The sequence below is a fragment of the Triplophysa rosa genome, linkage group LG21 (genome assembly GCF_024868665.1).
Source record: "Triplophysa rosa linkage group LG21, Trosa_1v2, whole genome shotgun sequence".
NCBI lineage: Eukaryota > Metazoa > Chordata > Actinopteri > Cypriniformes > Nemacheilidae > Triplophysa > Triplophysa rosa.
The window spans coordinates 13,394,707-13,406,760 of record NC_079910.1 but is presented as its reverse complement, the minus strand read 5'-3'; the positions used below and the strand labels follow the sequence as shown (position 1 = coordinate 13,406,760).

The following is a 12,054-nucleotide window of genomic DNA, read 5'->3' as shown; positions in this document are numbered from 1 at the left end:
TTAAAGTTTTCATGTAATCACATTTATGCATTGCACAAGGAGGCAATAAAGTGTTCTTCTTACGCAAGCCAACAATTTTTCATCGTAAATTAATGACATGTAGACCATCTGTGTTGGAGGTCCATGGTTGGAGAGTTTTACATTTACGCATTTGGCAGATGCTTTTATCCAAAGCAACTTAAATCGCATTATACTATGTATCAGAGTATATGTGGAAGTTCACATCAGGAATGTATGGGGTAGAGCATGTAGATGACAGTGTTATGGGTAAACCTTAAATAAAAATGCATCATTTTATTCACCCAAATGTGGTTTAAAAACTGTCTATGACTCTTTCGTCTGAGGAACACAAAAGAAGCTATTTTGAGATATTGTCTCAGTGGTTTTGTCTTCATACAATGGAGTTCAATGTTGTTGGTTGCAACATTTTTCAAAATACGTTCTGTTCTGCGGAAGAAAGTAAGTCATACAGGTTTGAATTGACATGACGATGAGTAAATGATGAAAAGTTTTCATGTTTGGGTAAACTAAAGAGCTCCATTGGCTGTACACAGACGTATGAGGACACTCCAAGATTTCTAAACCAGTTGAGAAATGGTAATGAGAATCATAAGCGATCTGATTCCAGTCTGTGATTTTCATCATATCAAATTGATTGTATTTCAAAATGAGTCATTTATTGTCGATCTTTAGTTTTAGGGATAGGGTTAGGGATAGGGGATAGAATATACAGTTTGTACAGTATAAAAACATTACGCCTATGGACTGTCCCCACGGGGATAGTCAACCAAAGCGTGTGTGTGTGTGTGTGTGTGTGTGTGTGTGTGGGTGTCTGTGCGTGTGTGTGTGTGTGTACGGGCGTGTGTGTGTGTGTGCGTGATATACAGTACATACACGTAGTTGACGTGTGAGGTTAAAACAGTCTAGTGGAATAGAGTAAAATTCTGTTAAAAAAGTAAAAATAGGTAAATCACCCTTCGAGGAAAACGTAAAACTGGTAAATTGCTCCTTGATGCTGCATTAACAAAAACTGCTCAGTGTGTAAAGAAGATAAAAATGTAACATCAGCTTAGTTTCGCGTTCACAGCAGCCATTTTCTGTGAAATGTTCTTCATGACCTCAATAAACACTGTCTGTACACTCATTAGGGTCAGTGGACCCTCTTAAAAATCTATAAACGTATAACCCACTTTATGAAGTACTAGAATACTTGGGACTTCAACATTTTGTGGCGTAGTGAAGGGTTGTTTAAAAAAAAATAGACCCTGTATTCATGTCCATGACCTTTGCTCTGCTAGCACAATGCTCCACCAACTGAGCTACAGAAACACCATTTACTCCAAATGAGTCTGTATAATTGCCTCACATTTTCTCAATACATACAAAAGAATGGCAAAGTTTTAAGGCCGAACACATCATACTGTTAGACAAATAGATACACTTTCACACCCATCTGTTAAGAGTCCGGATACAGTCATCGTCTTTCATGTGATGTACCATTGCTCACAATTTGATCTGTCTGTCTCCATTACTGAAGGGTGAATTAGTTCTTGAGTAGATGTTAAGTGACTTGCATTTTCTTGTAGAAATGACTTTCCACTGCTCAGCCATTAAGTGAAATCTTTTCCACCAGGATGAGCCATAGTTTAAACGTTCACAGTCATTGTACATTCTTCTAAATGCTCAGTGTTAAGCGACTGGTGCTTCCACAGCATCCAGGTAAGCGCGTGTCTGTTATTACGGAGGATGTTGACTTATTCAGGAGAAATTGAAATATTTAGGTTGGATACTCTTGCGTCTGATCTGAGATAATATTATATCCCGCAAGCAATTCTGTCGTTCCTTTTTGGCTCTCCGGCTTTGATCACAGCTAATGAATTGTTGTGAAAGGAGCACACAATTCAAATTCTCATAGAGCCTCTTGTTTTTCGCATTACACCGAGAAGCAATCAAGCGGAACTAATAATGCCAATGGTAATACGCCCTTTGACAGCACCATCCACCTTGCGTTGAAAAGCACTTGGTGGATAAAAGCGTCTGCATAATGGTGCATGCAGATAGAGAAGAATGTATCTTTTTGATGTTAATAAGGAAGTTGGAATTCTTTATGTTTGCTTAGCCTTACTTCTAATTAGGTCAAAGACAATAACGTGAACTTACACTCCGAAATTAGGTCAGTTATTAAAGTTTTCATGTAATCACATTTATGCATTGCACAAGGAGGCAATAAAGTGTTCTTCTTACGCAAGCCAACAATTTTTCATCGTAAATTAATGACATGTAGACCATCTGTGTTGGAGGTCCATGGTTGGAGAGTTTTACATTTACGCATTTGGCAGATGCTTTTATCCAAAGCAACTTAAATCGCATTATACTATGTATCAGAGTATATGTGGAAGTTCACATCAGGAATGTATGGGGTAGAGCATGTAGATGACAGTGTTATGGGTAAACCTTAAATAAAAATGCATCATTTTATTCACCCAAATGTGGTTTAAAAACTGTCTATGACTCTTTCGTCTGAGGAACACAAAAGAAGCTATTTTGAGATATTGTCTCAGTGGTTTTGTCTTCATACAATGGAGTTCAATGTTGTTGGTTGCAACATTTTTCAAAATACGTTCTGTTCTGCGGAAGAAAGTAAGTCATACAGGTTTGAATTGACATGACGATGAGTAAATGATGAAAAGTTTTCATGTTTGGGTAAACTAAAGAGCTCCATTGGCTGTACACAGACGTATGAGGACACTCCAAGATTTCTAAACCAGTTGAGAAATGGTAATGAGAATCATAAGCGATCTGATTCCAGTCTGTGATTTTCATCATATCAAATTGATTGTATTTCAAAATGAGTCATTTATTGTCTTCTTAACTCATTTATGAAAAATAACCAGTCAGATTCAAGAGTCATTCATCCATGAATCAGATTGGTAGTGCATGTTTGTTGCTGTGTTGTTTTTGTATTATTTTTCTGTCACATTATTGAATTCAGACTGGAAGAACATTACTCAGGTGAAACATCATTTCTTTCCTCGTAGTAATAAGAAAAATGCTTTGTCGGGTAACCTATATGCTTCATAGGGAAATTGCATTAAATTTGACCACAATTGACTGAATCAACCTGGCTACATTAAGTTACACCAACTAATGTCTTTTGGATAGATCAATTAGAAATGTAACCTTCAGAATAGATTTTTAAATGATCTAAACATTACAAATGGCCTTTGCTTGAGTAACCTCATGCAGTCAGGTCGATTCATTCATATTAAATTGCATTTACATACTCTGTGGAGAATTTATTTCACCACAAACAGCTGTAGGATAACCACTACATGTGAGGGGTTGCATGAACTAGTCGACTAGTCGACATTAATGCTCTGCCGTGACATTTAAAGCTTGATGTTGACTAGTCGCAGGTCATGTGATTTTTTTGACACTGTACCTTTAAGAAGACGGCTGACTGTTCCAAGAGACCTGCGCGCGGGACGGATGTCATTCCCACCCGCTTCAGCGGGATCCTGTCACACTCCTGGCAATAATATATGTTATCTTGTCCTGCTTCCCCATCATTCACAATGTGTCCTGTTTTCGCCCGCAACATTCACGATTTGTTCTGACGCCGCAAAAGCTCGCAGGTAAAGTCTAATGTTTCAGTGCGCTGGCTTCTACATGCAGATCTTTTAATATTATAGGCTATTTTTCTACTTGTTCCCCATTTAATAAAACATGAAAGAAACAGAATAAATAAAAATGTTTCTCATATTGGCTGCTGTGTCACTGAGGTGCTGCGTTTGTAAGTCCGCTATGATAAAGCGTCTGCTGCATTAGCTAATAAATATATTGACGTTGTCCTATAGGCTGTCACAGACAAACTGGACACATTTTCCTGTTGTTTCATCTATTAGTGCACATGACACTTTCAGTTGACTTGTTGTAAATGTCAGGGAAGTTTAGTCTGTCCACACGCTTCAGATCTGAAGTAACGTTAGGCTGCTGTAGAGATCCATCTGCTGCTCTTTTACTGCATAGCATACCACCGACCTCGCGCTTTCAAATAGGCCTAGTTGTATTTTAGTTTAGTTGTTGTTGCTCTTGTGCAATAGATGAACAACAGGTTATTTGTATTTGGATACTATATATTTAGAGGCTATTTTGCGGGAGTCCCTTCATTCTCCCGCAGCCCACCCGCCAACACATTCTCACGAGTGTCTGACTGCCCACACCCATATAATCTTGTTGCAAAACATTCCTCTTATTTTATTTATTAATGATGTCATCAACTAGTCGACGTGACTTTTATCACATGATAGTCTAAAAATCTAAGGTCATCAACCCCTACTACATGTCACTGCTTTTTACGGTGAATAAATAGTACCTTATTTAATATAGTTCTTGAATGTAACTGTGACCAATTAACCGTACAGTTTCACTGGAGCAACACAAGCTAGAGCTTTTAAAGACCTCATTCCTGTTTATTGATTTTTAGGTATAGCATTGCTGTGGTCAAGAGTGGCAGGAGTACATGCATGAATGTGTTTTTCAGCATCTTTAAAACAAAGTGATGACCTCAGTGACCGTGAGGTGATTCAATTCTATAGCATGGAGCAGAGAGGTGATGTCAGCTGCTGTGCAATCCACTTGAACAGCTTTCACTCGACTGGACTAAACTGAGATTCTATAGGGTTAAGACCTGCTTCTTTTAAACACTTTCGAAAATGATTAGCTCTTCAGGCCTTGAACCAACTCCAGTAAGAGAACTATGTGACTTTCTTAACGTTCTGTATCTAATTCATAAAATTAATTGGAATTCATGTAAGTGACCAAAACTCACTCATGGCCTTTCATGTACAGCCTTGAATGAATTCCCAAATGAGCAAAACTGAAATTAAACTGTTTTTTACTTCAGATTATTGAATTATATTGAAGCAGTGTATCTAGATGAAAAATGACCATAATAATGCTCTGACGCACAGATGAAAAGAGTGTAAAAGCTGAATCCTTCTGAGCTTAATAACTCAGCGGTAAGGTTTTTTTGTGGTTTACACAACAGGACAAATCTTTAAAACCTTTACATTGATGCTTTTTGGCAGATGCTTTTATCTAAAGTGACTTACAGTAAATTCAAGGCAAACATTATTTATCACTATGTGCATCCCCTGGGAACCCCTAACCCATGACTAATGCAATGCTTTATCTACATAAGCACATATATACAGTTTACGTTCAGTCCCTAAAATGTCTGTTCCTGTCTATTGACTCTGCAAGTCCTGCTAATTTGTTTACAAAATTTACAAAACAAACTTTAAAGTGATAGTTCACCCAAAAATGAAAATTCTGTCATCATTTACTCACCCTCTTGTCATTTCAAACCTGTATGCCTTTCTTTCTTCTGCAGAACACAAAAAAAAGATATTTTGAAAAATGTTGTTAACTGGACCCCCATACACTTGCGTTGGTTTTGTGTCCATACAATAGAAGTGAATGGGGTCCAGTGCTGTTCAGTTGTCAACTTTCTTCAAAATATCTTCTTTTGTGTTCTGCGGAAGAAAGAAAGTCACAGAGGTTTGAAATGACAAGAGGGTGAGTAAATGATGACAGAATTTTAATTTTCAGGTGAACTATCACTTAAATGGTTAAAAGTATCCATCTATAAACTCATATACTGTATAATGAGCTGAGGAATTCAGACAGACTGAGCGCATTGAGCATGCATTCATAACAGGGGTCTCACAATATACCGGCATTGACAATAACCGAGATATTAAAACCCACAATTATCATAACCGTGTTAATTCTACACACATCATAATATCGTAAACTATTCGGTTACAACTCTCTCTCTGCATTCATACGCTTTTATTTTCTTTGACCAAATAACAGACAAAACACAAAATAAAAAATGAATTTCACTAATTGCATCATTTATTTCTTTTTGATTAACATTTTGATAAATATCGATGTAATATTGGTATCGTTCTGAAAATTGGATATGGTGACAGCCCTAATCCATAAATAAACAAATTCACTGATGCCAGCTGCAAAAGACATAACCAATTTCTTAAATAATAAATGGAAGAGTGCAAAAACTAAAGAAATTGTGTCCATGCGATGTGGGGGAGGTTAAATGCTGGAGAACAATAGTGGTTTCCTTCTTCTGATGAAACCGCAGAAAGATTTGATCATACAGTAGATACAGGGCAGTCATAAAGGGATCTTTTATTAGATCCATTTTACAGAAAGAAAAAATGCCAAGAGGGCCCGACATCAAAAACCGAGCCCGCTTTGATTTGACATTGGCCACAAAATACCACAAACAACAGCCAAGATGCATTTGCACAAAGATCAGCAGGGCTGTGCTAATGCTGTTATGTGGCTTCATATTCATTGTAATGTACTGTCTGCAGATCACGGACAGAGGATGAATTCATTATGCTTTGACTTAACAGGCCTCAGCTGAGTCAACTAGAAATGTATTTGCACGAAATGCCCATTCATAAACACACACTTGTGCCAAATGGCTGGGCAGATAAGTGGATGGATGGATGGACTGGGCTAACTCAGTAATCAGTCATGCATATGAACAACTCACAAATGTTCAAAATCTCTTTTTAGGAAAAATGAAGTTGCAATTATACACAAGTGCAACAGAAGCTCACATACTCTTTCATTCCTCACAGCGTGTCGATTGTTCTGATTGGCTGGGACTATTGAAAACGCTGGTCTAGCAAGTGGTAAAGCATTGCTGCGGTCAACTGCTTGCATTTACATTCCCACACACAACGAGTGATTGATTCATAGATGCTGCACAACATGTGAGTGGGAGAGTGAGCAATGTATTGTGTGCGGTGAGAAAAACAAAAAGCAACTTTCACAGCTGAACTCATCAAACGGGACGGCAGTCATCCGAGCAGAAGAAATGAGACATTGGGTTTATAATTAAAGCCTCGCTTCAGAGAAAGAGGGGCAGTAAACACATTTGTGGCCCCCACGCACACACACAGATGGAGAAGGTGGGTGAGCTGGGCTTGAGTGGGTGAAGACCTAAAGACTCAGGAAACTGTGGCTGCCTGATGACATCACTGTGTGCCATGTGGAGGGTCATTACAAGACAACCAGACAAACCACATAAGCAGGTCAGGTGACCAGAACCAAATGGGATGAAATGAACTGGCGCAAATGTGACCTTGACATGACGTTGATTTTTAAGGATTTCTGCCCTCGTATCGGCTCACATTATAATTTAATTATACACAAAAAGAACATTGTCATACTAATAGAAATCTGTGTTGGGATCATCATTAATAATTACTGAGAGAGACTAACTTGAACTAGCATCCGTAATATAAAAATATTACAAAGAACTGGAATAGATAATGTGAAAGAATGATTTGGAAAAGGTCTTGACCCTTACAGCCCAGATTACTCTTAATGGGAGAAAATGGGAGAAACAATGAAGCAGTGAAAAGAAACTAAGTGGCACAATTAGTTCAATAGATTTGATTTCTGATCTATGACTGTAGACGCCAGGACAAAAGCACATGGGGGTGAGGCGTTTGGCAATAGGAGGTAATTGAGTGAAAGCATGTATGTGAAACAGAAAGTGTGAAGTGTAAAGAGCTATTGATGGTGATCTGCTGGGAAAGGTCAGTGAAAGAATACAGTAAATTATGCTTGCTCTCAAAGGCCTGCTTTGGATCCATGTACTTCATGAAATGTGTGACCTTCCCTATCTATATTCAATTCAGGTTGGTTTTTACATGCAGGTTTTAATAAATTGCAGCCATACATGTAATTTGAAAAGGGAAAGTTCACTCAAAAAAACAATATTACAATATGTGTAGAATTAACACAATATCGATAATCATGGCTTTTAGTATCACGGCTATTGCCAATACAGGTATACTGAGACACGACACCCCTATTTCATCCACAGCTGCACGATTATTATTTCATTCCACTGATACAATTCAAATAATCATATTCAATAGCATGACATTTGCATTCATCCAGCAGTGTTCTCCCAAATTTGTGCATTGTTTGACTCTAATAATGTCCAGCATTCGTTTTAAGCATAAGGTCGCAAAAGACAAAAAACATACAGTACAGTTAGTACCCCAACTTCGTTTATAAGTGCTCCCAGAGACACTATACATGTATGGACAAAAGTATTGGGACACCCTCTTCTAATGAATGGTTTTGACTACTTATTTCTGTGAGTAGAAATCTTAATGCAACAGCATATAATGATATTCTAGAGACCTGTGTGCTTCGAATTTTATAGCAACAGTTTGGGCAGGACCCTTTTCGTTCCCATTATGACAATGCCTCTGTGCACAAAGCAAGATCTGAAAAGAAATTATTGATTCAGTCTATAGTGTGGAAAAATTTGACTGGTCTGCATAAAGTCCAGACCTGAACACCTTTGAGCCAAACACTTTTCACCCAAACCCATCAATGCCTTAAACGCAGAGCTATAGTCATTTCAAAACAGAAAAATGCCATTTACAAAACTGTTGCAACAAAGATGGAACAAATACTTTAATATGGTATTGTATTGTATGGTATAATACTGTATAATATTTGTTATGATTGGAATTACTGGAATAGATAAACATGTTTATTAGAAGTGAGCGTCCCAATAATTACAGTATGCGTTGAAACACACTTTCAATTTCTTCAATGTTTCTTAAAGGTGCAGGGTTGCACTAGTTGTACCACAAAACACTATTCTTCATCACCCCTGCTTATGGCAAATAGAAAGTGTTGTTGTGTTGGACCACCTAAAATTACAGTAACATTGTTGATAGTGCTACAAAGCCAGAATGACATTCCAAATTAAACTGGGGAAATCCAACGTAATTTTGTATTTAAAAAACAATTCTATCCAAGAGCAAGAAGCTCACTTCTTGAAATTCGTTTGCTATGTCTCCAAAAAAGGATTACAGGCCAATATGTTCTTTATATATGATGGTTTATGAAGATTGATTATATGACTCGTTTTTCCTCTGGATTCCTCTATTGCTAATGAAAGAATTTCATTATTTATCATTAACTGAATAGTTGATTGGACACACATGTTGAGATGTAAGTGATATAAATATGAAGGGTTTCTAGAGAATGTGAAACACTGAAGAAGGTCATATAACGTTTGTTGATTTTAAACATCCACTGTGCACTTTATTTTGCACCTTGTGAATAAAGAAGATGGATAATATCTCGGCCTGTAATCCTATTTTGGAGACATAACAAACGAATTTCAAGAAGTGAGCTTCTTGCTCTTGGATAGAATTGATTGACAACTTGAAATCGTAATAAATGTGATTGGAATTCAGAGCAAGATCCTCCTTTATTCTTTTTTGGTATTTAAAAACAATGCAAAAATACATCATCATTAAGCCTCTGCAGTTATTAGACACACAATATCTGGAAAAATAACAAATTGAACAGAAAAGTTGCCTTTAAAACTGTCACTAATTTGTCCACTACTGTAAACAAACACTTCACTCAGTGTGCCACGGGGTCATGACCCACTGGCCTACAGTCAGACTGTGTTGTCTAGGCTGTCAGAATGCCTAGTGGTTCTTTCTCATGGACATATTTGCCTTAGTTTAGTGTTTAAACTACATCGCCAAAGACTCTACAATACTTTTCATCAGCCTTATTACCCAATGATATCATCACCTTCAACCTAGCAGGTGAACTTACCTGATGATGACGTACATGACCAAGCAGTTTCCCACGAGCCCCACTACGCAGACGATCATGTAGACCACGGCTATAGTGATTTTGACGCCCCGAGGGAAGAGGCTGTCAGTCCCGTTGAAGGCGCTGAAGTTGTTCTGGAACAGAGACTCGTTGTACAGACGGAAGTGTCTGGGGTCACCAAAGCCGCTGGAGTCATTTGGGAACTCCATGAGCTACCAAAAGCCAAACAGCAAAGACAGCAACACATAAACAAACGCGCGCACTGCAAGCTGTGTAAAATGACAACACGCATACGAGGAAATCGTTTGTTCGAGGTTTCATATCGAGGATAAATGTTTTATGTATGGTAAATGTATTGTGGATGCAGTTAATGCTATGGGATATGATATGCAAAAGCTAAGTTGCATGCCAAACCGAGAGCACACAGTGAACCGTTTACTGTACTGTACTGTCAACAGTTTGCGCATGAGACAAATACAAAACATAACCTCTAAATTCCCGGTACTAGACGTTCAAACTGGACAAGGCAAAAAGTATGCAATCATTTTCTCCCAGCATCGCTTCAGGGAGCACAACTAAAGCGTTGGATATAGTAAGACCACATACCGTTGTTTAAAGAAATGCCCCAAATTCCGTATGATCGTTTATGCGTGTTTGCAACGCCGCGTCCTGTAAGACTCCTGTAAGCAAGCGCAAATCGCCCTGTCGTCGTTATTCTTCTCTGTTTAAAGCAGTCTCAAAGCTGCGTTTTCAACAGCAGAGACATGCACATCGCTGTGTATCGCAGGCATAACACAACCGTATTTTGGGCGAGCGCAATGGGAGGGGGAGGTGCGGTATAGGACTTGCTTGTTGTTGCGAATCTTCAGCAGCGACTTGCATCTCCACTAGGTATCTTTTTCCTCTCTCGGTCTCCCCATCTCTCTTTCTCTCGCTCTCCTGGCACGCGCGCTAACCCAAACGTTGAATACGCGGCGGTGGCGCGCGCCTGCAGGTGTCTGTTGTGTGCGCGCGCCTGAACAGGTGTTAGTGATGTTTACTTTTGTCTGACTCTTGACAAAGATGTCAAGTTCTTGGTCTTTGTCATTTCCAGTTTTTGTATTCGACATAATTCGACGACATCATTGGGTAACGAAGTACAACGGATGGTTAAATAATTTGTTTTGAATTTCAAATGAAATACTTCGATATGCAACATGTGCCTCCCCTTAAGAAAACGGTTTTACTATAGTAACCATGTTTTTATATTTGTAGTAAAACCATAGTCATCACAGATTTACTGTGGTCTGGTCTTAACTATGGTACGGTATGGTATGGTATGTATGCAAAACCATGGTAATACAAAGGGTAATCAAAAGACATCCAAACTACGCTTTTACTATAATAAAACCGTTGTTGTTTTTCCTAAGGGTCAGTCCACATTTGCACAATGCAGCTGATTTTGCATGCACGTGTGTTTTCTCACTCCCACGGGACAGAATAGAGCAGTGCACAAATGCGTTATCAACTCTGAATGTCACTGATGCACGTGTATGCGGTGCTCTTAAATGTTTCAGCATTGATGCATCACTGCTTTAATGTGTTTATGAGTGGGAGTGTTGGCTACAGGGGGTGCTCTTGCTCAGGTAGAAACGCACCGGTGATAAATCACAGCGTCGTTACTTTGACACACCGTGTCAAACCCAACAGCCGCCTAAGCTTTGTTTCACTTGTGCATCATTAAGCCTAAAGGAAACATTGAAGGCTTAGGCTACTTGGTGCATTAATGTAGACCAATTAACATTTTGTTCTGTGAATAATTCCTCTCCCGGGCTATTTTTCAGTGCAATGTTTGCGCCAAGGGAATAAGGAAAGCTATACATTAATAAAAACAATGCTGGTGAAAAAAATTAAGGTTGGAGTGTTTGCTGTCCTTGGTCCTGAAATCTACAATGGCAAACAGACGAGCTCCCAGTTGTCCATACAAAGCATTTAAACATTAAGGATGAAACTACAAATATAGACCATACTGTATAAGATAACTGGAAATGGTCTTCGCTGTTCAACCACATTATCCGGAGAGTGCATTATCACTCTGTAAAGACAACCTGTAATAGGCTATTTAAAGGAATAGTTCAATGGAAAAAGAAGAATTTCCCATAAATTACCCTTTGAAAGTAACTTAGTAATATCCTGGCTTTTCCCAGCTTTGGGTTATGGTTTTGGGTATTGAATTGTTGCACCAGGGACAACATGGTTTGAGCAGAACATCTCTCACTTGGCAAAACTGGTTTGAGTAGAGAACAGTGCTATAACTTGCCTTGATCCTCTCTTCTATTTTAGGTTGAAGAAATAATTCAAACCGTATTA

The 12,054-nt window shown here is 38.5% G+C and overlaps 1 protein-coding gene across 1 annotated transcript in view; it reads right to left on the bottom strand.

Moving 5' to 3' along the window:
* Positions 1-10,668, bottom strand: part of oprl1 (opiate receptor-like 1) — a 38,804-nt gene extending 28,136 nt beyond the window's left edge. Inside the window, exons 1-2 of the mRNA XM_057363337.1 lie at positions 10,312-10,668; positions 9,706-9,917 (exon numbers count right to left, since the gene is read on the bottom strand). Coding sequence (XP_057219320.1) covers positions 9,706-9,914 — 209 coding nt within the window. The 5' untranslated portion in view covers positions 9,915-9,917; positions 10,312-10,668. The remainder of the gene's footprint in view (positions 1-9,705; positions 9,918-10,311) is intronic.
* Between the last annotated feature and the right edge of the window lie 1,386 nt (positions 10,669-12,054).